The 25,618-nt window shown below is 44.5% G+C and overlaps 1 protein-coding gene across 4 annotated transcripts in view; it reads left to right on the forward strand.

The window, feature by feature from the left end:
• Positions 1-15,523: 15,523 nt before the first annotated feature.
• Positions 15,524-25,618, forward strand: part of trak2 (trafficking protein, kinesin binding 2) — a 29,103-nt gene continuing 19,008 nt past the window's right edge. For 2 of the 4 annotated variants that reach the window (XM_007890689.2, XM_007890691.2), the window contains exons 1-3: positions 15,524-15,755; positions 16,333-16,527; positions 23,990-24,049. In XM_007890689.2, the coding sequence (XP_007888880.2) occupies positions 15,701-15,755; positions 16,333-16,527; positions 23,990-24,049 (310 nt within the window). In that variant the 5' untranslated portion in view covers positions 15,524-15,700. The remainder of the gene's footprint in view (positions 15,756-16,332; positions 16,528-23,989; positions 24,050-25,618) is intronic. The other 2 variants (XM_007890690.2, XM_007890693.2) reach the window with 1 other exon arrangement.

The raw sequence follows: 25,618 nt of genomic DNA on the forward strand, positions 1-25,618 counted from the left end.
ATGCCAAGCCTGGGATGTCCATAAGCATGGTCAAAGATGAAGGTCTTCAGGCCTGACCGAAGGAGGGGACAAGGCGTAGGGCTAGAGGAAGAGTGTTCCTGCGTTTTGGAGCGTAGTAGCTGAAACTGCGAACGGAGGGCACAAGGACTATGCAGGAGGCCAGAATCAGTTGAGCGGAGGCGACAGGTAGTGGGTTGGGGAGTAAGCAGGTCGGAGAGGTAGGGAGGTGCCAGAGCATGAAAGGATTGGAAAATGAGTGTGATTGAAAACTATTGAAATTGATCCGTTAGGTGAGTATGCAGGAGCTCTGGGTTAACTGGATATAGTGGATACATTATATACATACAAGTATAATTAATAAATTAACTCTTAATAGAAACATACATTTGAGAGTTCCTGGACCTTAAGCAGATAAAGAAATAATCCAAAAGGGCAACGACATCAACTTGCATTTATATAGCGCCCCTCACACAGGGTACAGTACCAGAGTGCTTGCTCAGAGCGGCAGGCTACAGAGGAGGCGTTTTAGGAATTGTGTTGAGGAGCATTACATTTTACAGGACTTTCAGACACTACAGCAATTCCTATGTGCCCAGCAAAACTCCTCTTTAAAAATTGCTGTCCAGGCAACTTCCCACTGCCAATACAAGTCAGCTCCTTCTCAGCAGCTAAAAGCACTACAACCAGAATCAATTGGTGCATGTGGCTAGAAATGTGGTGTTTCTTGTCAAATTAGCTATGAGTAATTGTAAAATGTAACCAGTTGTTTAGAATATTGCTTTATTTTATTTTTTAAAACATTGTCTGGGCAGTGCACAGGGACAGCTACATAAGGTAAAAGGTTTTGTTAAAGATTGATCTGGATCTGAGAGCTCTGTGATAATCGGTTCAAAAAAGTAAATTAATCGCATCTCTTAATCCGGATTTTCCTTTAAATCTGAGATTAGTCTCAGAATCTCAATCTTTTTCTTATATGCATTAATTGCTGTTAATTCGATACTAAAGAGAAAGTCTATTACAAGCAAAAAGATTACACTGAGAGATAGAGGGCAAGTGATTCATACAAGATAACAAAGTGAGTCTTTGAGATGCGTTGTGCAGGGAGCCAGAAAAAGCTGAAACTCAAAAATGTGTCATCTGAGATTTTAAAAATGAGTGAATGTTTGAATTGTAAACAAGCGAATCACTGTGGTGCAATGTTGTAGTAATGTAGCAATCCACTTGTTCTGATGGTTCAGGTGGATATTGAAGAACCCATGACACTATTTTGAAGAGCAGAAATTTCTTCTGGTCCACTGCCAACATTCTCCTCCTTTCCTTCATTTCCCCCCTTCACCCATCCAAATCCACCAAAACCTATTAATTGGTCCCATCACCCTGCTTTGGGATATAGCTGTTGCACATTTGCTTTTAGGTTCGCCAACATAATAAGTCACTAAATTTGGAAAAATTCATTGCATGATGCCTTTTCGATGTCTTGGTATAATAAGGTGATGCATCAAAAGCAAGTGCTGTATTCTTTCGTGTGATTTTCTTGTTCCTCTGTGTATTCTCCATGTGCAAAATATACAATTTTCTTAAGTTGGGATTGTATTTCTTTCTTTCCTAGTGCAGATCCTTTTTTGATTGCTTAATATGCATGTTGATAGAGAAATCAAACTTATTGACGGTGATAGGCAAGCATTGGGTATTATCGCCATAGAATCTGCTGAATGGCGTTGCAAGGTCAAGGTTTTCAGGACATTCGATCAATCAGTATTCCTGTACAGCGTAATAATAATATATTATAATAATATAGCAGTACAGTATTACTATACAATGTAGCACCATAGCATTTGCTTGTTTACAATTCAAATGATACCTTAAAGTGCTGCTTAAGTGAATTGCATTTCCTGTCTGAGATTTGCAGAGTTTTATAGAAAGGCTGTAGTTTAATCCTTTGGCAATATGTGTGAAATACACCTGCTAGTGAGGGAATGGGTAGCAAAGGAAATTGTCTCTCTCAGAGATTCCCTGTACACATCTATGTCCCTTCTCAATGCTGCAATTTTAGTGTTTTGGGGTATTTCTTGGTTCAGTCTGATTGCTGTTTAAAAGTCCTCATTTCTTCCTACCCTCCAACCTCCACCCCCCCAACACTTCCCATTTATGGCTCAGGTGGTAAAATTACAACCCAGAGGAAAATACTAGAAGAAACTCCTCATTTCTTTTTGAACAGAATTATTATGGTGCATTTAACATCCATCTGGAGAAGCAGGCTGCACCCTGGTTTAATGTCTTATTAAAGGACAGCACCTCTGACGATGCAGCACTTTGCCGTCCTGCTCTGTAGTTTTGGCCTGGACTGTGATTTGGGGGCTTGAACCCACAATTTACAGATCCAGCTGAGCCAAGCTGTACCTCTGTTCCTTATGAAGTGGTGTGGATAGACTGAGGGAAGTCAGACGCATTAAAGTATGTCATCATCATGTTTTTTTATTTGTCTTTTTCAACTCCATCTTCAGTTCTGTTTGGGAGAAAGGGTTGATTCATCTTTCAGAAGCTGACAACAAATACTTCCATTAAATGGCTAGGATTAAGACTTGACGATCCTTGTCGTGGACTTACTGTTTATTAAACTATAAAGAAAATATACAGTCATTTCACTTTACAGTATATCCTGTGAAGCGCTTTGAGATGTCTCGAAGACGTGATAAGGCGCTGTATCAAATGCAAGGATGATTATTATCCATTGTGGAACAAATGGTGTTTAGATTTCTGTCCCTCAAGTCTTAATAGGGCAGAGATCAGCACTCGGCTAAAGAATTTTTGAAAAAGGAACAGTTGCTGATCTCTGTGTTTTTGGGCCAGCTGTTAAAGACTCTGCCTCACACTAACTTTAGCTAAGCAGAAAATGGTGCCTGCTGTAAAATATAATAATCCTTGCATTTGATATAGCATCTTATCATGATAGTGCTACACATGATTTTATGTCAAGCGTAGCGACTGCATTTGTTGGTGAACTAATTTGCAAACTGCAGTGCCCCAGAGCAATGAATGATCTTTTTTGGGGAGGGGTTTGGGGGATTGTTGGCCAGTGACATTGGGAGAAACTTCCTTCATTTTTCAAATTGTGTTACGGAATCTTTAAGGTTCTGAACAGAAAACAGGACACTGTTAACATCTCATCCAAACGACGGTATCTGCCAATGCAGCGCTCCCCGAGCACTGCACTGGAGCGACAGCCTCAACTGTTCTGTGTTAATGGAGGACAGCACTTTGTTTCTAAATGCCTCGCTTCCCGTTTGTACTGTTCTCTCAAATTTACAATGTCATGATAGTTATTGATTCGCACCTGATTAGTAGTTTGGAGTCATTTTCTAGTATGTATTGTATTTTTGTTCAGAACACTGGCTCCATTGATCTCGCCCTAGTTTTGACTTGCTAATACAAGGGAAGACCTTTACATTACTGTTGGTTATTATAGGAACCTGATCTGTCTTGTTCACCAAGTGCTAATCTACTCGTCCTTGCTGTAAGGTCAACAGCCCAGAAGAAACCGGATTCCAGCCCACTGTCTGGGGAATAACATTTAAAAAGTAATACTGTAATTGACGGAGCCTGGTAGCTTGTTAAGGTTGGAATAACCCTTGAGAGGGGAATGAATTGGAACATCAGTTCTGATTTTTAATATTTGTTAAGGTTGTTTGTCTACCAATATTAGATACACTTTACAGAAACTTTGAAATATTCAGATGTTCTCAATGTTGTATGTGCTTTATTAAATTCAAGGATTATTGTATAAGGTTCTCTTATTTTCATTCTCCATTTTCCTTTTTGTCTCGGAGTTGCCACATAGTCTCTCTGTGTAATCCCGTGGCAAAATTTAGGGATTTACCAGTGAAAAATGCTCATGTTAATCCCATAGCTCCAACACACTGAGGTCCCTTGTTCATCTTTTCCAAAGTCTGTCACCTACAACAATGCAATACTCCCCCCAATACTGAATTTGAGTGACAAATCTATTTCTGTTTCAGGGACTCTAGTTTATTGGATTGTGTATCCCATATCCCTATTAACTCTATTTACACTGCACTAATAGGGAACTTTCATTTTCTCCTCCTGCTAAGACAAGCACTTCCTGCTGTTATACATCAGTTGCTGTTTCCATTTTCATAGCAGCTAATTTCCCTTGCGGCCTTTGATGTGAGGGCACTCACCCCATGCATGGTGAATTCTGGACTGTGTTGTTGTGAACTAGTGGGCACTGACTTGACAATACCCAAATGTATTTCAGTTGGGATTCTTTCTTAAGCCTGAGCAGTCTCATTACTAGATGGATTTTAGTCATAGAGATGTGAGAAGAAATGATTTGTGCTAATAAAGCCAAGTTGAGTCTGAGGCAGTGGTGTGCAGAATGGGTTGTACACAGATTCTAGGGTACAAGAACTATGTATGTAGGCAAATACCACTGTTCTATGGAAATTGAGTGACTGGAAGGTGTGTGTTATAATAATTCTTTGGACAATCCACAGCTCCCCCCAACACTGCACTGGACTGTCAGCCAATACTGTGAATTTTTTAGTTAAAATCAGAAAGCAAGAAAATACCCTTTCTTCGTTAATATCTTAAAGGAGGGATAGTTCATCACTAGTTCTTCATACAGTATTAGATGTGGAAAAAGTAAGACTTAACAAACCTGGGTGGCTCACTCAGGGTGGTGGGGGTGGGAGGGCAGATTAGTCCTGGCTGAGGGGCTCCAGCCTCTCAGGGTCAGCCACTGCACACAGACAGAGAGACACACACACAGATATACACACAACAACAACAAGATTCCATTTATAGAGCGCCTTTCACGTTGGGAGGCGCTCACTCACACTCACTCACAGTGCAATGGTATGCATGCACAGATTGGAAAAAATATTTCCCCCTTAAACTTTGCAGTAGCCTCAGAGGGGGTGTACAGAGTTGTGTGAACGAAAGCACTGTGTGCCCAACCTGCGGGTTGGAGACAAAGAGTATAACGAAGATACGTTGTCTCTTGGCCTATTGGCCCTTCTGCTACTGGCAGAAGTGCCTCATATAATAGTCATACATAATAATCTCTGCATTTAATATAGAGCCTTATTATGTCAGTGTCTCAATGTTCTATGAAATACGGTGACTGTATTTGTAGGCTTATCATTGGGTTGAACACCCCTAAACTGCAGAACTGTTTTTGAAAGGGACTTTGCTATAAATTTTATGTAATTTATTTGCGCACATTGAGTTTTTGATCATTATTGTGTTATTAATTTTTTTATCTGATCACTATTTTGTTGTTGTTTTGACGCCAGATCACTGTGTCAGTCACTGTGCTCCTTATTTCGGCATTTGACCTAGAATCTGGAGCGACTGCCTTAAAATGCTTGACTGCACTTAGGATTTTGGACTCATTAATGATTCATCAGTTATTGTAATAGCACACCACATTGTAGCATGGCATTACTGAATACTCTGAAGCGGAGCCTCATCTCTTTGATAAAGGAATTGTGCTTTTCCTCTGCCATCTCTAGTGGCAAGTGTCAGCCTGACAGTTGATAGACAGCCTTGTCTGAGTCAGAAGTTTGTGGGTTCAACCTTGAATGTCGAGGCGTTGAGCTCATAGTCTAGGCTAGCGTTGTTGAACACAGATGTTTTCTGAGCCACTTGTTTTAGCTCCTGTGAGCCAGTGAAGCAGTCAATTTAATGTTTGTAGAATCATAGAGTTATACAGCACAGAAGGAGGCCATTCGGCCCATTGTGTCTGTGCCGGCTCTTTGAAAAAAGCTATCCAATTCAATCCCACTCCCAGCTCTCTCCCCGTAAGCCTTGCAAACTGTTTTGTCCTCCCCAAATAATTATCTGCTTGTTTCTTAAAAGCTGTTATCAAATCGGCTTCCACCACCCTTTCAGGCAATGCATTCCAGATCCGAACAACTCGCTGTGTAAAATAATTTCTCCTCACCCACCCTCTGTTTCTTTTAACAACTATTTTAAATCGATGCCCTCAGGTTACCAGCTCACCGAGCTGCCGTTTTAATTTTTTTTCCTGTTCAACTGCTCTGTGTAATTGAGCAGTCATCTGATTCTTTAATGAGAGCCTAAATTGGGAATGAAAATTGCATCGGAAACCAGCACGTTACTATGTTCAGTCAAGATTACGAGAGTCCTTGCTTATTTAAAGCTCATTAATTCCTCACTAAATTTTAAAAAATCAAGTTTATTGGAAAAAAAAGACTTCCTTTCTGATATTTCTCTTTCCTCACTTCCCCCGCTCTTTGCATTCCTTCCCCGCCCCCTTCCCGAGAGAGCACGTGTGCATTCATTATCCTCTGCACAAGACTGGGTAGATATGGGATCCTCTCTCTCGTTGCTGCTAAATGCTGTTCTGTGACCATCTGCTAAGAACTTGAGTGTTGAGAAGCGTTTCTGTGTGGGTGGGAAGAATGGTTACAATTTGTCTGTGTAAATTTGCTATTATTGTGCCTTGTAACTCACTGTGATGAGTAAATGACCATGCTGTTTAGAAAAAAGAGATTTAGTGTGAAATTGTTAGGCGGCACAAAATGTTGAGCTTGTCACTGTAGTCAGTACTGACATTTAGTGCTCTCTGCAGGTTAGAAGGGCTGCAGAGCTGTAAGTTTTGGAGTCTCTGCAGATATAACAGCTAGATTGGTAGTGAAGTGCAGTGTCTATGTGGCTCAGTCAGTAGCACTCTTGCTTCTCTGATCAGAAGGTTATTGGTTCAAGACACACATCAGGACTTGAGTTCATCATCTAGACCAGTAGTGGCGAGCCATGATCCATGGGCCAGAAGTAGCTTGTGGGGGCTGTCAAGAAGTGGCCTGCAGAACATTTGCACAAGTCTAGGTGAGTCTGTTTTAAAATAAGTGTGCCTTCAGCTCCCCTCTCGACTCTCTTCCCCCTTCTCGCTCCCTCCCATCCCTCCCCTCACCCTGACCATTTCCCCCCTCCTCGCTCCCTCCCTTCCCTCCCCTCACCCTGACCATTTCCTCCCAATGCTCGGGTCATGACCCAACTGTGCAGCGCCTTGGGACGTCCTCCTGACGTGAAAGGCGTTTTATAAATGGAATCTTGTTGTTGTTGTCTAAAGTTTTTCTTGATTGATTGATGGTATAAAGCAAGAAATATTCAAGTGTAATGCTGCATTGTCAGACGTTCAGATCAGGTGCTGGACATTGAAGATCCTATAACATTATTCAAAAATAGAAGGGAGTTTCCCTCCGTCTTTACCCCAGATAAAATTGGTCATTTCTTTCACGTCTGTTTGTGGGATCTTGCTGGTCGTTTAAAGCGGGGGCAGGGGTCCGGGGGATCGGGCCTGGCATTAGCTAGAGGCAGGGGTTGGGGGCCCAGGGATCGGGACCAGCGTTAGCCAGAGGCAGGGGCCGGTAACTGCCGGCTGGGCCGGGGGTCTTGTGAACCTTGAGGTGGGGCGGATGTCGTGGGGATCAAGCGGCAGCCATTAACGGTCAGGGGGAGCCGCCATTTTAGACCTCCAGATTTTCCCGCCGTTCTGCGTGACGTCAATTCCGCCCGCCAGGTTTGAATCACTGGTAGCAGCTACAGTACAGTATAGTACAGGACAGCCTGTGCCAGTGTCTCCCTCCCTCCCACCCTCTGTCTGTCTGCCCTGTCCTTCCTCTGCAGGCCGCTCGTTGCTAACCACAATGAGCGCCCTCCCCCCTCTGCGCCAACTCTAGCCCCCCCCAGCTTCCTGCAGGCTGACAATGTCCTGCTAAACCCGCCGCCTCTTGTCCCAGTACGCGCATCTTGGCTGCCGCCCTCGACCCGAGCTGGCCCTCCCTCAAAATAACCCCCTCCTTGCAACTCTCCCGCTCTGTCCTGCTCTCTCTCCGCCCTCCCCGCCTCCTATCTCTGCTTGACCCCTCCCACTGCCTCCCTCTGCTCCAGCCTGGCAATCCTTCGCCGGGCTCATCACGGGACTCGGCGCTGGCTAACCAGCAGCAGCCACACCGACTGTCCCTTTCCCCACTACCGCCGCAAGCCACCCCGGACCCTGACACCGGGGGCTAACCTCTCCTCCCTCATCTGCATTCCCACCCTCCTCAACCAGTCCACTACGCCCTCCCATCCCACACATCCCCCTGCCAACTGTCCACTCCGCATTGGACTTCAAAATGTCCGCTCCATTTCCAACAAGACCCTGGCCATCAATGAACACATTCTCAATGAATGTCACTCACAGAAACCTGGATCACCCCAGGTGACACCTTCCCCCTCACTGAGGCCACACCACCCAGCTACACCTACCACCATGCCCAACGCCCCAACCATGGTGTGTGTGGCCCTCATATCCAGGGCGTCACTTGCCCTATCTCCCTTCTCCACCGGCTCGTTCCCCTCTTTCGAACAGCTTACCCTCTAGCATCCCTTCCACCTCTCTGAAAATTCTCTTACTTTACTGCCCCCTCCAAATCCTCTCCCACCTTCATCTCTGACATCTCCACTCTCTTTGGTTCCCTCTGCCTCTGCTCTGACCGCCTCATCATCCTAGGCGACTTCAACCTCCACTTCACCCACTCCTGCTCCATCTTCTCAGACTTTCCTCTCCTCTCTCAACCTCTCCCTTCACATCCACTCTGCTACCCACACCCACGGTCACCCGCTCGACCTGGTGATCACCCGGGGCTTCAGCATCTCGGATATCGCCATCACTGACAAGGCCATCTCTGACCACCATATCATCTCCCTCAACTCCCATATCCCTCTCCCCCGCAATCCCTCTCCACTGCCCTGGAGTCCTCTGATCTCCTCCCCTTCTGGCCCACCTCTTGCACCAATCCACTCGCTGCACTCGCTCTTCTCAACAGTCTCCACCACACTCGACATCCTTGCTCCCCTCACCTCCCGAACTGCCTCCTATTCCCGATCCTCACCCTGGTTCACCAGCCAGCTCCGCTTTCTTAAGGGCCAGGTGTGGTCTGCCCATGGCTCAAATCCGGCCTAACCAACCACCTCCACATCTGGCTGGACCTCATCAAAACCTACCGCTCTGCTTTCGCCTCAGCCAATTCATCCTTCTATTCCAGGTTAATCCTGGAGGCGAAAGGCAACCCCAGGCTCCTGTTCTCCACCACTAACCAGCTCCTCCGCCCTCCCCGACACATCTCGCAGATACTTTCCTCTGACTCTCACTGCGAGAAAATGCTGGACTTACTTGAGTCCAAAATCGAGGGAATCCGCTCAGCTGCCACTGCCCTCCCAACTTCCAACCCCTCCCTACCCCCACTCCACACAATTACCCATCCGACATTTACCCACCCCTCCTTCCACACCTTTGAACCTGTCACCCCCTCCTCTGTCCTCAACATGGTAACCTCCATGAAGTCCATCACCTGCTCCCTCGACCCCATCCCTATTCCTCTCCTTAAATCCCAGCTCCACCTCCTTGCCCCACTACTCGCCGACATCATTAACCTCTCTCTGTCATCTGGCACTGTTCCTTCCCTCCTCAAAACAGCTTCTGTTACCTTCACCTTGAAGAAACCCTCCCTCGACCCATCACAGGTATCTCGCTACCGGTCCATCTCAAATCTCCCCTTCCCAAGGTCCTTGAGAGAGCCGTTGCCTCCCAGCATCGCTCTTTCCTCTCCTCTCACTTCCTCCATGAACCCCTCCAATCAGGTTTCCGTGCTGCCCATAGAATGGAAACTGCTCTGATCAAGGTCACAAACGGCATCCTGACCATGTGTGACCAGGGCTCCCTCTGCCTCCTTGTCCTCCTCGACCGCTCAATCCTCCTCCACTGCCTCTCCTCCCACCTCAACCTTCAAGGTTCTGTCCTTGACTGGTTCAGGTCCTATCTTTCACACCCCCTCCACTTCGTCGCGGCAAACAGCTTCTCCTCCAGCCCCCGCACTGACTTGTGCGGTGTTCCTCAGGGCTCTGTACTCAGTCCCCTCTCTCCCTTGGTGACGTCATCTACAGACATGGGGTAAATTTCCACATGTATGCGGATGGCACCCAACACTACGTCCCTGCCTCCACCCTGAACTCCAGGACTACTGACGTCGTGACCGACTGCCTGTCCGACATCAAGTCCTGAGCGAGGGCCAACTTTCTCCAACTCAACGTCAGCAAGACCGAGGCCCTCCTGTTTGGCTCGTACCAGTGCCTCCACACCTCAGGCGCTGGCAGCATCAGCCTCCAACCCTGAGCACTCTACCTCACTAAGCCAGTCAGGAACCTGGGTACCTTGTTTGACCCTGAACTGTGCTTTCTCCCCCACATCCGCGCCATGACCGGCACTGCCTACCACCACCTCTGCAATATTGCCAGACTCTGCCACTGCCTCATCCCTCAGGCTGCCGAAACCCTCACCCACGCATTCATCACATCAAGGCTCGATTACCAATTCTTCCCTTCACAAGCTGCAGATCATCCAACACTCTGCAGCTCGTGTACTCTCACGCACCAGGCTCTGTGACCCCATCACTCCCACCCTCGCCCGACTCCACTGGCTCCCCATCCTCCAGAGGATTGAGTTCAAGATCCTCGTCCTCACCTTTAAGGCCATTCATTGTGCCCTCCTACCTCTCTGACCTGCTGACTCCCTACCAACCTGCCCGCTCCCTCTGTTCAGCGGGCTCCAGCCTGCCCCATGTCTCCCGCCCTACCATCGGTGGCCGGGCTTTCAGCCTCTCTGCCCCCACACTCTGGAACTCCATCCCTCGGTCCCTTCGCCTCGCTTCCTCCCTTGCCTCCTTTAAGGCTGGTCTCAAGACCCTTCTCTTCGACCGTGCCTTTGGTCTCCCTCCCACCTCTCTGCCTTCCCTCACCCCTACACCACCCCTCCCCCATGCTCGATCCCCGACACCTGACTGTTCAGCGCTTTGGGACGTCCTACCAACGTGAAAGGCGCTCTATAAGTGTAATTTTGTTGTTGTTGTTGTGTTGTAAATTAGCTAGAATATTCACCAACAATTACACTACACCTAAAAGCAATTCTCTATGGAGCATATTGAAGTGTTTTTGTCACTGTAGTGCAATATCAAATACAAGAATTATTTATTATTTATGTGGGATCATCTGTAAAGCTATTTGATCTGATTTGTACCCTGGTTGGCGATGAAGCGCTATATCAAATGCAAGAATTATATTTTTAATTTTCCTGCGTGTTTGCTCCATTGCCAGCCTGAGATAAGGAGATGGCTTTTGTTATAAGTCAATATCTGCAACAGTGGCTTCTTCTCAGATTCTGAGACATATACAGTCATTGTACAGTCAATTCTGTGAAGCACTTTGAGATCACCTGATGGAAAACGTGCTGTTGAACGCAAGGATTATTGTTAATAATTTGAGAATGAAGCTCCATGTTCCATGAATTGTCAGCATTGGGTCTATGTGCTGATGCTAAGTAACTCTGAGGTACTGCAGTCAGAAATGTTACACTTGCAGCGTAATACTGTGTGCCTGTAGGTGCTTACTGTCTATGGCAAAGTGTAGTAGGATGGTCATTATAATGATAATAGTAATAATAATCCTTGCATTTGATATAGCACCTAATCACGTCTTTGAGATGTCTCAAAGCGCTTCGCAGAATATACTGTAAAGTGTAGTGACTGTGTTTTGTGGGTAAAACCCAGCAGCCAATTGCATGCAGCAGTGTCCCACAAACAGTCATGGATAGAGTGATCAAATTATTATTATTATTTTTAGATGGCAATCTGCCGCTCCCTACCGCTCAGGCTCTGAATTATGTTGAAATGTGTGATGATCCCTGTATTTTAATGTTGCCTTTCTTTTCTATACTGCATCAATCAGTCACATAGAAGCCCGATGGAGTGAGCTATTTTTGAATGTTGTCAGCTGTACAATTGTATGTGTGGGGGGAAAAATTAACCTACAGAAACTGCTCGCTCAGAAGAGCTGGACAGCCTGGAGCTGATTTTAAACTGAGGAATTGTGAGAGCAAATGCATGTGCATTCTCGATGAGGAAATGTCACTGCTCATGTATGTCAGGTAGCAATTAACTTGGAATGCATTTGTGATTAAGGCTTGGTACACTACTGCCGCGAGAGGTCTGTGGGAATGTGAATTGGCAGAAGAATGGGAGGAAATCCTCTTGGTACCAATATTGATTGTTTTTAAATAGATTGGGGAGATATCTGGTGAGAAGCTGCTTTTCATATTTTAAAAAAAATCCGGTCTTTGATCCTCCCTTCCCCCCTCCTCATCTCTTTCCCCCCTCCTCCTCATCTCTCTCCCCGCTCCCTCCTCATCTCCTGTAGCTCAGTGGTTAGAGCACTCGCTTTGCAAGCGAGAGACCCAAGTTCAATTCCAGGCAGGGCGAAACCTTGGGCAAGTTTCCTTACTCCACACGCCTAATAATAATCCCTCCAAAACCAAAAACAATAATAAATTGGTCATTTTCAATCTACGACTGTTTGTGGGACATTGCTGTGCGCAATTGGCTGCCGCGTTCGCCCTCAAATATACAGTCAATTCACTTTACAGTGTGTTCTGTGAAGCGCTTTGGGACGTCCTCCTGACGTGAAAAGCGCTATATCAAATGCAAGGATTATTATTATTATTATTATCTCTCTCCCCGCTCCCTCCTCATCTCTCTCCCCTCCTCCTCTTCCTCATCTCTCCGGACCGCCCTCTCCCTCTCCGGCCCGCCCTCTCCCTCTCCGGCTCGCTCTCTCCCTCTCTGGCCCTTCCTCTCCCTCTCTAGCCCCTCCTCTCCCTCTTTGGCCCCTCCTCTCCTCCCCACCCACCTCCCCTCTATGCCCCCACCCACCTCCTCCACCACCCACTTCCCCCTCTGCCCCCACCAACCTCCTCCACCACCCACTTCCCCCTCTGCCCCCCACCTCTGGCCCCCACAACCCCTCTGGCCCCCTCCTCCCACCTCTGCCCCCTCCCCCACCAGCCGCTGCCCTGGGAGGACATTCACCAAGGGGGAGTGGAAGTTGGTATGGTGGAAATGGACGCAGTTCGCCTAAGATCACCTGCCCCGGACCCTGGGCCACGCTGATTTAGGGGAACCTCACGAATGCTTTACAAAAGTTGAAGTATTAGCCTAATTTCCGACTTAGTTCTTTCTGAACTGCCTCATCCCTTTCCCCAAACCACAAATTCTGACCATATTCAGAGGCCCAAGGCTTACAGTAATGCACCTTGTTAAACATCACTTACAGAGCAGCGAGTTGCTTCTAGGATCCTTACCAACAATCCTAGTTATTCTTCAATCATTTACGCCGTGGCTTTTTGTGTGATTTTGTTATTGCAGAACTGGCTGCAATATTTGCCTTTTAAAAAAGATCTTGTGGTGTCATGGCTAACAATCTCCCAAATAAAATTGGTCATTCACTATTTTTGGGACATTGTGTGCACAAAGTAGCAGCCATGTTCACCTACACCACTGACTTCACAGTAAAATCCCGTGGAGCACTTTGAGATGACACAAATGAAACTATTATCAAATGACACTATATCAAATGACAGTCTAACAGTATTAAAAAGAAGGTACAGCACTGAACAACTACTGTAGTTTCAGTGTGATCTACTGCCATAAATGCAAATTTTCTCTATCACAAAGATGCATAAATCAACATTCTTTGTAGAATTGGGCAGTTGAGATTATTATTATTGTTACAGCTGACCGAAAAATAAACGGATGTGTTGCACCTATCATTTACTTCCGTGGTTAGTATTATCCTTTTCTCAGATAATGACCTGCATTTACCAAGGGGTGAGGTGTCTGCCAATATCCCAAAACAGTACCCTCACTGTTTCTCGTCCTCTGAGAGATGGACTTGCAGGCTACAGTCTGCCTGTCAGTACGATGTGTGTCTAGGGCTATGACATCCATTCGTAGGATTTCATGTCACAGATCATTGCAGGTCACTTGACAAATGAGGGGGAGAGGCGTTGAGAGTAATGAGAGATATCAGAATGTTAGTAACACAGTCGGAATGCTTTTATAAGGTGCGGCAGAGAGACAGCAAGGCAAAGTCGTTTGGAAGTGAGTTCCAGAGGACAAGAGTCATTATGGTGGCTGAAGATTCAGTCACTGATAGTGAAACAGTGGGAGTGACTGGGGCAGGGAGCCATCGCCAGAGGGGGGAATGAAACCTGAAGTGAAAAACAAGATAGTAGAGGGATTTCAAAATCACAATTGAAAATCTGAAACCAATAGTGCACGAAAATAATTGATAGAAACTGGAGCAGTCCTTTGGTTATTTACAATGGCTCTCGGTTGTACACTACTCTTCACAGTCACCCTGATCTTTGTCCAACAGCTGCCATCAAGCTGTCCTTTCTGCTGTTAATCTGCCACCCAAAACCCTATTTTGTTTTCTGGGTCAAGCCCTCTGGCGTGCACAGCATTAGTCGGAATAAAGTAATCAGAAATGTTCTGGCTTCACCTAGTTTCTGCCCAAATTCGGGCATTCTTGAGCTTTAGCAAGGTGGCCGGGATTGTTTGTTGCTAAAATATCTTGTTTGAGGGTGGGGGCAAAGGTTGTTGACGAGATGGATCACTCTGTCTTTCAGATTTGCTGCCAATTCTACTGGTAAAGATGTTCTGTGTATCTCTTTGTGTTAAAGAGCTTTTGTCAGTGATGGACAGCTGTCTGATTATCCTGGCAGCCCAACAAATTGTGCTGATGTTTCCATTCACAGGGACATGTCCACTTCAATTACAGGACTGTTTCTCTCTCTGGTTTGCTGTGCTTTTTCTGATTAATACAATGTTTTATTGTTTTTCTCCCTTCCAAACCCCTTTGTTTTATAACCACTCAAAAACTTAAAAATGTATCTATTTTGACTGTGTCTTTGTCATCAATGTCTCGAAGCGCTTGCTATAATGTGCAGTGACCTATTTGTAGGCAAACACATCTGCCACTTGGACACAAGTGATGCAGTGCTGGGGTTTTCTGCGTTGTTAGAGGTGCCATTGTTTGGATGAGATGTTAAACTGAGATCCCATCTGCTTGTTCAGGTGGACATTAAAGATCCCATGTCATTCATTTTGTGGCAATTTGTGGGACTTTGCTGTGCACAAATTGTCTACCATGTTCACCTACAAATAGTCATTATCGTTTGCAGAAAAAAAAACTCCTGAAGCTCTTTGAGATGTTTGGCATAAGGTGCTAAATCAAACACAAGTACTGTATTAAGTCCCATCAATTTCCTCTAACCTGGAATAGAGGATGAGCTCATTACATTTAAGGTTGTTTTTCTAAAGGATTTTGCTCTCCAGATTTATGTTGACATTCGATGCCATGATGTTAGATGGCAGCCTTTATAATTCCATCAGCTAGGTATCCATTATATCTTCACACAGTTGTGTGAAGATATAATGGATACCTAGCTGATGTGAAAACCACACAATAGTAATTCAGAAGCTAACTGAACCTTCTTTGTTCACTACAGGTTGCCTTTGAATAGAAGATTCATTGTGTGAGCTCTGAGATTCATCAGACCATGTTTTGTTCCACTACCTCGGTATCAATGTAATTAAGATGAGACCCATAACAGAGACTTTTACCTAAATCCATTCAAAGATACCAGAAAAACGCTGGATGGTGCCTGTTGGCCAAAGCAGGGAAGTCTTCAGCTGCTCATAATCTTTGCAAAGCTCTTCTGCTCTCAAGCTGTTAGGGGACCATACAGGAGAGAGTTTTTCACGATGCCTATGAACAGGTGATGCCAGAAAACAAACCCATGAATGTGGAGCATAAAGAGACGGGAACCATCACGGGTAAGAAGAAAAGCAAAACCTAGTCTACTTTAATTGTAATTTAGACTTAATTTAATTAAGCCTTGGGATGCCCTCCTGACATGAAAGATACAATGCAAATGTAATTTTGTATTTTAATTACTAGATTCTAAACCCAGAGCATGGCTTAATCCTGATATCTCACACTTGTTTACGAGATCATCTCAGACCTTGTCGCTACGAGGTTACTTCTAGGGCTCTTTCACTGCAATCTGCCATGGTAGCAGCTGAAAACAAGTCTAAAGGTGCCAAATTGATTCCAATGGCAGTGCAAGATGACTGATTTCTCCAACCGCGCCCCCCCCCTGCCCCCCCGTATCAAGCAGCGTAAAATGACTGGCATCCCAATGGTACGAGAAATCTATATCACCATATATTGTTACAGTTTCTGACCTGAAGGATACCCTTTCTGTAGGTTATAGTAATGTATATCCGCACATTTATTCAAATCTGCACCGATCCCATTTTGCTGCATGTTCATTGAGTGAGTGCCATTTGATGCAGCAGACTGTAAAATGTAACTTGACATCCTTTGACATTAGCCTTGTCTTGTTACCAGATGTGTGCAGCCGTGAGGAGTTGCCTGAAGTAGAACTGGTCAGCCTGATTGAAGATCAGATACCCCAGTATCGCCTCCGAGCAGATTCACTGTACCTGTACCAGAACAAGGATTGGGACCAGTCACTGGACGGCTCCAGCCATGCATCCGATATGCTTTCTCCCACCCAGGCTGAGGAAGCTTTCCGCTACATGAGTAAGTACTATATTTTGGTTAATGCAAATTTGAGCAAAAGTGATCTAGTGGTGTTCGTTATTGGAAAGATATTTTGGGGTTGGGGGGGCATTCAGGTGTTTGGCACGTGCAGAAATCCACTTCCATCCTTTAAGACTCTCCAATATTGTCGATATTGTTTGTTCCACCAGCAAGGCATGGTCAAATGCTTGGCTGCTGAATAAAGGGAAAGTTGTTGGTTTTAATTCTATACAGGAAGACTAGTGATTGTTCAGGTCAAACAGAAATGGCTGGGTGGTGCAGATAGAGTGATATATTAGACCAGAAGCTTACTGGTTTGAATCGTAGTTGGTGATGAGGTTGGTCTGAGCTGGGGCTGTACGGTGATTAAATTCGCCCTGGCCTTAGGATTAGGGAGGTGTGTGTGGGTGTGCGTTTTCTGCTTGACTGGTACACTGGTACAGAGGACAACGAGCTTCTGTGGAACCAACCCTCGTGTGAAGAGGCCAGGAACTAGGTGAATTACAGGAGTTGGGGGGGTGGTTAGCATGCAATTTTTTTTGCAATGTATTGTCCAGTCATGTAGCACCTTGTACGTACAAGAAAGGTGTAGTTGAGCTTCACAGAACAAACTTGCAATAGATGACCAGCATTTTGTGGTTCTGTTATCAGTTCAACGACCTCCAGTGCAAGTTAGCATTTAACCAAACCAATACGTGTGCAGATTTGTATAAACTGTCTGTGTTCAGTCTTACTCAGCAAAGTCTTATTGTAACCAACTCCTTGCTGGAAGAGTAAACTTAAAAACTTCAACCTGGGGTTGAAGTTCCAAGTGGCTATCGTCTCAGCTAGATTTGCAACTGTCAATAATGTGCTGGATCCAGCACTTTATGAAGGTCTTGAGCAAGGCTGAAATGAAGTCCAGATGGGGCAGGGGACCTGCCAAGCTCTTCACTGTACCAATTGTCTCTGGGAAACCCTGAATGTCATTGCTATCTCTCTTCCCTTTTCTTTCTTTCCCCCCCACCCCCCCAGGTATTGCTCTGACACATCTTGTTTGATTAGTTAGAAACTGGTCAGGAAGCATCTCTTCACACACAGAATTATGAAGATATGGGTTCTTCTGTCCTTGAAAGCTGTAGAGGCTATATTGAAGAGGTGTTTAAGAGGGACAGAGACTTGGGCAATAGGGATATTATTGGGAATAGCAAAATGGCGTGGCTTTCAGATGAAAACGGTTCACTGTGGTTCAAGCATCTTCATACATATCCCACTCCCTCTCTCAGGCCAAAGCTGCTTTTTACTCACAGGTCATTCTTGAAGCCAAAAGTATCCTTAAAATTTTGTTCTCCAGTACTCAGCACCTCCTACATGCCTCCCCTCAAGCAATTTTGATTCTCACTTCAGGTGCCAAGAAGTCTTGGACTTCTTTATCTCTAAGATAGATAATATCCACCTGGCTGCCTCTTCCTCCTCCCCCCGACCCCCCTACCCCCATGTCACCTACCACCCTTTGCCCCCATCACTTCGTCTTCCCTTTCCCCCACCGTCACCCAGATTGTGGAGTCCTATAGCTCAGTGGTTAGAGCACTCGCTTTGCAAGTGAGAGACCTGAGTTCAATTCCAGGCAGAGGGCCAAACCTTGGGCAAGTTTCCTTACTCCACACGCCTAATAATAATCCCTCCAAAAAAAACAAAAACAATAATAAATTGGTCATTTTCAATCTACGACTGTTTGTGGGACACTGCTGTGTGCAATTGGGTGCCGCGTTCGCCCACAAATATACAGTCAATACACTTTACAGTGTGTTCTGTGAAGCGCTTTGGGACGTCCTCCCGACGTGAAAAGCTCTATATCAAATGCAAAGATTATTATTATGAAGCCCACCACCTGCTGCCTCGACCCCCTCCCCATCCAGTTTCTGGTCACTCAATTCCCCCTCCTCTTCCCACTGCTGGCTGACACACTCAACCAGTCCCTCTCCTTAGGCTCTGTCCCACTCCACCTCAAAACCACTGTTATTACTCCTTTCCCTAAAAAAACTACCCTCGATCCCTCCAATCTCACAAACTTCAAACCCATCTCAAACCAGCCCTTCCTAGCCAAAGTTTGACGAACATGAAGGCCTGGATGAGCGCAAATTTCCTGCATTTGAATGTCGACAAGTCGTCATTTGTGGACTCGATGGGCCGAATGGCCTCATTCTGCGCTGTAGATTTCCATGTTTCTATGATCCTGATGTAGCTGAGGGAGCTGGTGGATTTGTGAACAAACTGGTCTTTCTCAGGGGGCTCATCTCGTGGAGGTGTGGAACATCCTACTAGCTGTGACCAATCTGTGCTGTGTCCCGGGAAAGTGTTATAAGGAACTCGCTCTGACGAAAAACGACTATAACTTGCATTTAAGTAGTGTGCTGCGTACAGGGTAGCGCTTTGGAGTATTAATGGCGGCATTTGACGCTGAGCCAGGGAGACAAGGGAGGTACTGATGGGCAAGGCAGAGGGATTGAGACAGAGTTCCAGAGGGTCTGGGCCTAATGGTCGAAAGCACAAGTAACATCTGCAGTTTGCTGAACAGTTGTTCCCGGTTGGAATCCTCTTCAGGCCATTTATACTGTCAACATAGGCGTACCTAGAGACTTCTGCTGACTAACCAGCTTTCTGTACATAGTGTGAAGGCCTCCTGGAGTTTATACCCCCAGCCAATAGTTGTGTCAGAGAATTTTAATACTAAACTGGAGCGGAGGAGAAATGGTTCTGTTTCCAAGGAGGTGAGCGAATCACCTGGTGGTTAAAAACCAAGCTTGCTAAAGTTGGAAGGATTCAGAGAAGCACGTGCTACAAGTACTACTATGGGACTGACAGTGTTTTGTTTCTGGGTGGGGTGGTGGGGAGGGAGAGGGCTGGTTATTCACTGTTCTCTACATAGTAATTTTATTCAATAGACAATAAAAAAATGTTTTGAAGCCATTGACCAAGAAGGTCAATGTTTAACATGTGGCCTTGAAGCTCACTTTATGTGCGGCTTTTTCTGCCACCGCCTCCCACTTTCTTATTTGGATCAAACTATAAATACACAGGCAGTAAAACTGCAACTGTTCAGAAGGCATTCAGTCTGCATTGTGGTTTGAAGGTGGTACAGTGGACTTCTTATATTGATACAATACAGTCTCCCGTACTGACATTTTGTGAAGATTATATTTGGTGAGGATTACGTTACTATGCACCTGATCATGGAAGGGCAAACTGGTACAGATGAGAATGGCTACAAAGATGTACTAGAAAGAATTGTGGAGGAAGGTGAGACTGATAAGTAAGATATAATGTTCTTTCAGTAATTGGGTCTTTGTTTCTGCTCATTATTAGATCACCATCGATGGGTAAAGGGCTTTGAATTTTAATGTTTTACTGGAAATGTGTGTTCCCTCCCGACTCAGCGAAACATTCCGAATTCATTGCTCTGGTTCGCAGCCAACTTTACATTCTTCCAGTGCTGCAATGCACCTCGTCATCTAAGGTGACCTTGCAGCCTCCTTGTTCTCTAACTCAGCTCATAGAATCATAGAATTATACAGCACAGAAGAAGGCCATTCAGCCCATTGTGTCTGAACCGGCTCTTTGAAAAAAGCTATCCAATTCTAATCCCACTCCCCCGCTCTCTCCCCATAGCGCTGCAAACTTGTTCTCCCAAATAATTATCTGCTTCTCTCTTAAAAGCTGTTATCAAATCGCTTCTTCAATGGTTTGCTTTTATTTTGAACAAGCTGTACCTGATGCAGCTTCGCTTGCAACCAAAGGATCCAATATGGAATGTAGATTGACACACAGACGGACATTTCATCTTTATCCATACTCATCTTGGAGGACTCCTTTAGGAGGACTCAGCACATTAAAAATGTAATTTTGTTGTTGCCGCCGCTTAGCTTCATCTGTGTTCTTTATTTTGTTCCCGCCGCTTGGCTATATGTGCTGTGTAACGCAGGATGCCACAGCACCGCGGCCACCAGGTGTAACTGCAATGTGTGCCTACATATGCAGGTGCTCTGTGATGCACGATGCTACAGCGCCACTTTGACTCTGCAGCCACCAGGTGTAACTCCAGTGAAAAACGCAAAACTGAAAATAACTCATGAAAGATAAGAAATACCCGAAAACAAATATGCCCATGTCACTCCCAGATGCAAGACCTTTCCGATGAGGTATAAATCATGTCTCTATGCCAATTGGTTATTGAGATACTTCTTCAAGCATAGACAGTCATTGTCGTTTTATTAGTATAATAAAGAAAGAAGATAGATAGAAGAAGATAACTCCTTTTTGTTGGATTCTCTTATAGAATCATAGAATATTACAGCACAGAAGGAGGCCATTTGGTCCATCTTGCATGTGCCAGCTCTTTGAAAGAGCTACCCAACCAGTCCTACTCCCCTGCCCTTTCCACATTTCCTTGCATTTTTTTCCCTTTTCAAGCACCTATCCAATTCCCTTTTGAAAGTTATGATTGAATCTGTTACCATCACCCTTTCATGCAATGCATTCCCGACCGTAACAGCTATCTGTGTGTAAAAAAAAGTCTCCACATCTCCCCTTTGGTTCTTTTGCAAATTATCTTGACTCTATTAAATCTTATTGAAGAGATGTGTGACTTTCTGCTAGTTTGCAGGCACATTGTAAGTTTGTGGGGAATCATTGATTGTGGAAAGGCCTCTGGCATGTTCAATGTAATATTCAAACTGCAACAATAACTTGCACTTATATAGCGCCCTTTATGTGGGTATTGTCTTAACAGTGACGCCAAGCTGGGTGGGTGGTGGGGCAGCTGATCACTGTCAAAGATCTATGTCTTCAGGTGTGATCTGAAGATCAGGAAGGAGGAGGCAAGGTGGAGATTGGGGAAGTGAGTTCCATAGTTTAAGGATGTACTGGCTGAAGGCACAGCCACCAATTCTGGAGCAGGTTGAGGGACATGCAGTAGGCCAGGGTCAGCAGAGTGGAAGCCTCAGGTAGTGGAGTGAGTGCAAGCAAGTTGCAGAGGTAGGGCGGTGCCAGAGCATGAAGTGATTTGGAAACGTGGGAGGATATTGGAACTAATTAGGTCTGTGATAGGGAACCAGTGGAGCCCAGCAAGGAATGAGACGATAGGGGTATGGATAGGGTATGCCTAATAATAATCCCTCCAAAACCCAAAACAATAATAAATTAGTCATTTTCAATCTACGACTGTTTGTGGGACATTGCTGTGCGCAATTGGCTGCCGTGTTCGCCCACAAATATACAGTCAATTCACTTTACAGTGTGTTCTGTGAAGCGCTTTGGGATGTCCTCCCGACGTGAAAAGCGCTATATCAAATGCAAGGATTATTATTATTATTATTATTTTGGTGCGGGTGAGGATAGATGTGGAGGAGTTTTTAATTAATTTTTAATTAGTTGGATTTTGTAATTTGTCAACTTCATGTTATTTTAACTTTGGATAGCTTTTTGTTAGTCGAGCTCTAGATTTGTCATGAATTGGCTTGGCGTGGTGCTCCGCCACTGTCAAGCACTCTAAGACACTATGCTGAATGAGGGGCATTATATAAATGCAAGTTGTTGTTGTGAATAGGGAGATTGTTAGGACATTAGAATAATTGAACTGTGAGGTGACGAGCGTGTGGATATTCAATGTGCTGCTAAATTGACCCAATGTACTGTCTGTAATAATATCATGTAGATCAGGGACTTTACAAAACTAGGTTTCTGAATGACAAACTCCAAGAGATTAAATAGGAGTTAATACAATGGACAGGACTTCCTATCAATGGATGGTTGTATTGCCTCACTAGCCTGCTCCCTCAGTGCCTGTTTTGCCTGGATGAATACTTTTGGACTCCTCACTTTTTAAATACTCCAATTTAAATTGTACCTTGAAATATAAACATAAAATTCCAAATAATTGCAACTGCCCAAAACCATGTAAGAGAATAGAGGTTTGACACCAAAGCTGCTCATTATTTAATTTCACTAAAAGCTAAAAGATATGGGGAGCCAAAGTTTCAGATATTTTAACCTCCCGAGTGAATACATTTTTAGTTAGTCAGACTAAATAGATTCTCCTTGATGCACAGATTTCCCCTGATGCACTTTAACTTTGGATAGCTTTGTCTTACTTGAGCTATAGATTTGATGTTATGAATTGAACGGCCCTTTCAAATCGTGCATTAATCATTTGCTCCTGGCAGTGAATGTGGGATCTTCTGTGGGTGGAATGTATTTCTTTCCATGTGTTGACAAACCCATTCAATCATAAATACCAATTGTTTAGTATCCAACAATGCTGTCCAAAGTCCTGCAAATTTGGGGATTGATGTTTTTATTGTGTGTCAAAGTGTACAAGTGGGAGCCTATCAACAGAGTTTGTTTTTATATATGTTTTGGCACAGGTGTTTCTCGGAAGAGTTCAAATAGTCATAAAAATGCCATGCCGGTTAGTCACCTTATAATTGTGCGTCTATCACTTGGAATAGTTGAAGCACCGAGCTGAGGTCCTGGTCCTTCTGATGAAGTGAAAGTTAGGTTCTTATATTTTTTGATCTCTAGTCAATAACAACTTGCACGTATAGCACTTTTCCAATAAATGGAGTGTTTTGGCACAGGTTAGTAAATGTCAAGGCTTTGGGAGGGCAATATGTATTGTAATTCTTTTCCTTATCGATGCGCTCCCTCTGGGAGCTCCCCCTGGCTCAGAGTCAGGCTCCGCCATTTTAAGTACCCTGAGCTGCTACCATGAATGGAAGGCTCTATATAAGTGCAAATTGTTGTTGTAATAACTGCTGGAGTTTAATCAGCTAAAATTGCTCAGCTGGACACGATAAACACTGTTAAACTTCCCTGCTGCTAGCCCTACCCTACCAAATGTTGAGTGGAAAGAATCCTTGCCCCCAGTTCTGCTCCTCCCAAGTCCTGCTAACAAGCCAAACCTGTTGGTCAGACATTAGCAGTGTCTTAGAGTACTGTGGGCCTGCCTGGCTCAGGTATCGCATTACCAAGAACATAGAGAATTAATTTGATTCTGATCTTCCATTGTCAGATTCCTTTGGAACAAGCACCAATTAGACACCTTTCCCCAAAACTGATAGTTACCGGATGGTCATTAGACATTTGACAAACGCAGATTTGAACACTTGCCAGCGGGGTAGCAGGTACCAGGAACTCCTCATTAACCAGAATCAAAATTCGGTACATCTCCTGAAGTGTTACCGATGTTCTTTTGAGTAACTCAGCTAAGTACGTTTTCAATCTTTATTTCACTAATATTCTACATTCTTTCACTGAACAGCAGTTGCACTGAAATGTAGACTGATTATAGTGATGGATCTAGTTACTTGGGTAAACTGCAATCATACTGTTGATGTATTTCTCTTTTGTATCTCTTAAACTTCCTTTTTTGCCTGAATTTACTCTCCTGACCTTTTCTTCTGTTGCTCTTCCCTCCTCTCTCAAGCTTTCATGCATACGGACCAGACTCCCTCAGTGTTTCCTAAATCATGCAGCCTTCCTGGAGGTAATGAATTGTTCTTCCCAGAAATAAAGCCTTCTTTACCACTCTTGCAGCCGAGGAGCCTAAGGAAATGGTCAGAGGACATCTGAAGAGAATTTCAGTAAAATTCTCTAAATTAACAATCTTGAAAAATCTTGCATTCCTGTAATAGGAAATCTATAATTTCCAGGCTTTGATGTAAATGCTTCTGTCTCCTGTTTTATACAGGGCTAATAATAGCATCAGAAGTGAGTTGCAGTACATATTTACCATTGCAGCTCTGTATGAATATTCTGTGATGCGGATATTTATTTAAAATCTCAGAACTGAAAGCAGTAGCTGTGAGTCCATTCTATGTATAGTATAATAAACCAAAATGTAGGGTTATGCAGATTTCCACTGACTATGGGTGATGTAATTTATTGGTTTCACTGCAGTGTGGGCTTAATTATATAAATGTATAATTATCATTGCATTTGATCTAGTTTGTTGTTACATCTCAATTTCCTGTGAAGTGCCATGACTTTGCATTTGTACACAAATGCAGCAGCCAATTTCAGGGATTGTTTTGCAAATAATATGTAAACAAGAGTGAAGATCGGGTTATATTATGCAATGCTGGTGGGTGATGTTTTCAAGCTGAAGTGTCCCTGCATTTAGATTCCTATTTTACTTCCTGAGAAAGGTTCTTACCCAACACAATTCATACAGCCAACCTGATCAGTCTCTGCATAAAGAGCAGCTAATGCTTCTGCTGAATTCAAGATGTCGCTGTCTTAGGATGCCAAGATCTGGGGGAGGAGAGGGAGAACAGAAGAGTTCCACCTTACTGCAGCTATTTGTAGTGTGCTTGTACATTAACCTGCTGAGTAGAATTTGTGCAGCCAACATTGGGGATAATCCTTCTGTTTGTCCTACAAGGCTCAGATCTTCTGATTTTGAATGATGACTGTGGCTCTTCAGAAATGTTTGGCCATTTTCTCATCTCAGGCCTGCTTGATGGGGAGTTCCTCCAAGGTGAACCTGCACAGCTCCTACCAGCTGGTAACCAAGTAGGCAAGGGTAGTTTTCGTGCTTGCGTAGCAAGACAGTATTGAACTTTTGGAGCCAAGTGGACTGCAATGACCTTTCTTGGTCTTGTATGTGCTTGTGTTCCACTAAAGCAACGAATTGAATATGTTAAATTAATTATTTTAACATAAAATTGACACACGAATGAACGTATGAAGTCTAGTTGCTTCAGTTGCTGATCTTTAAACTAAACGTAGAAGACAGGCTATGTTCCTTTCCCTTGCTATCCATTCATTGCTGGGTTCAGTATTCCCCTAAGTAAGGAGCATAAAGATTGCTTTTCCCTCCTGCAAATTTTATATATGCACAAAACTACCAATCTCAAAGAGCACCTCTCAAAAGCCACATCGTGATTTGTTTCCAACACAAGGCATTGAGGGAATCTGATTACTAGCGTTGTGGATAGTCTTCTACAGTAGATGAGTTATAATGAAGAGTTTGGTTTGACACAGACCAGACATGTTTTTTAAGTTATTCTTACTGCTGAAAGAGAGAGCGAGAGAGCAGGTTTTTGATCTAACA

Source organism: Callorhinchus milii, unplaced genomic scaffold (genome assembly GCF_018977255.1).
Source record: "Callorhinchus milii isolate IMCB2004 unplaced genomic scaffold, IMCB_Cmil_1.0 Scaffold6, whole genome shotgun sequence".
Classification (NCBI taxonomy): Eukaryota; Metazoa; Chordata; class Chondrichthyes; order Chimaeriformes; family Callorhinchidae; genus Callorhinchus; species Callorhinchus milii.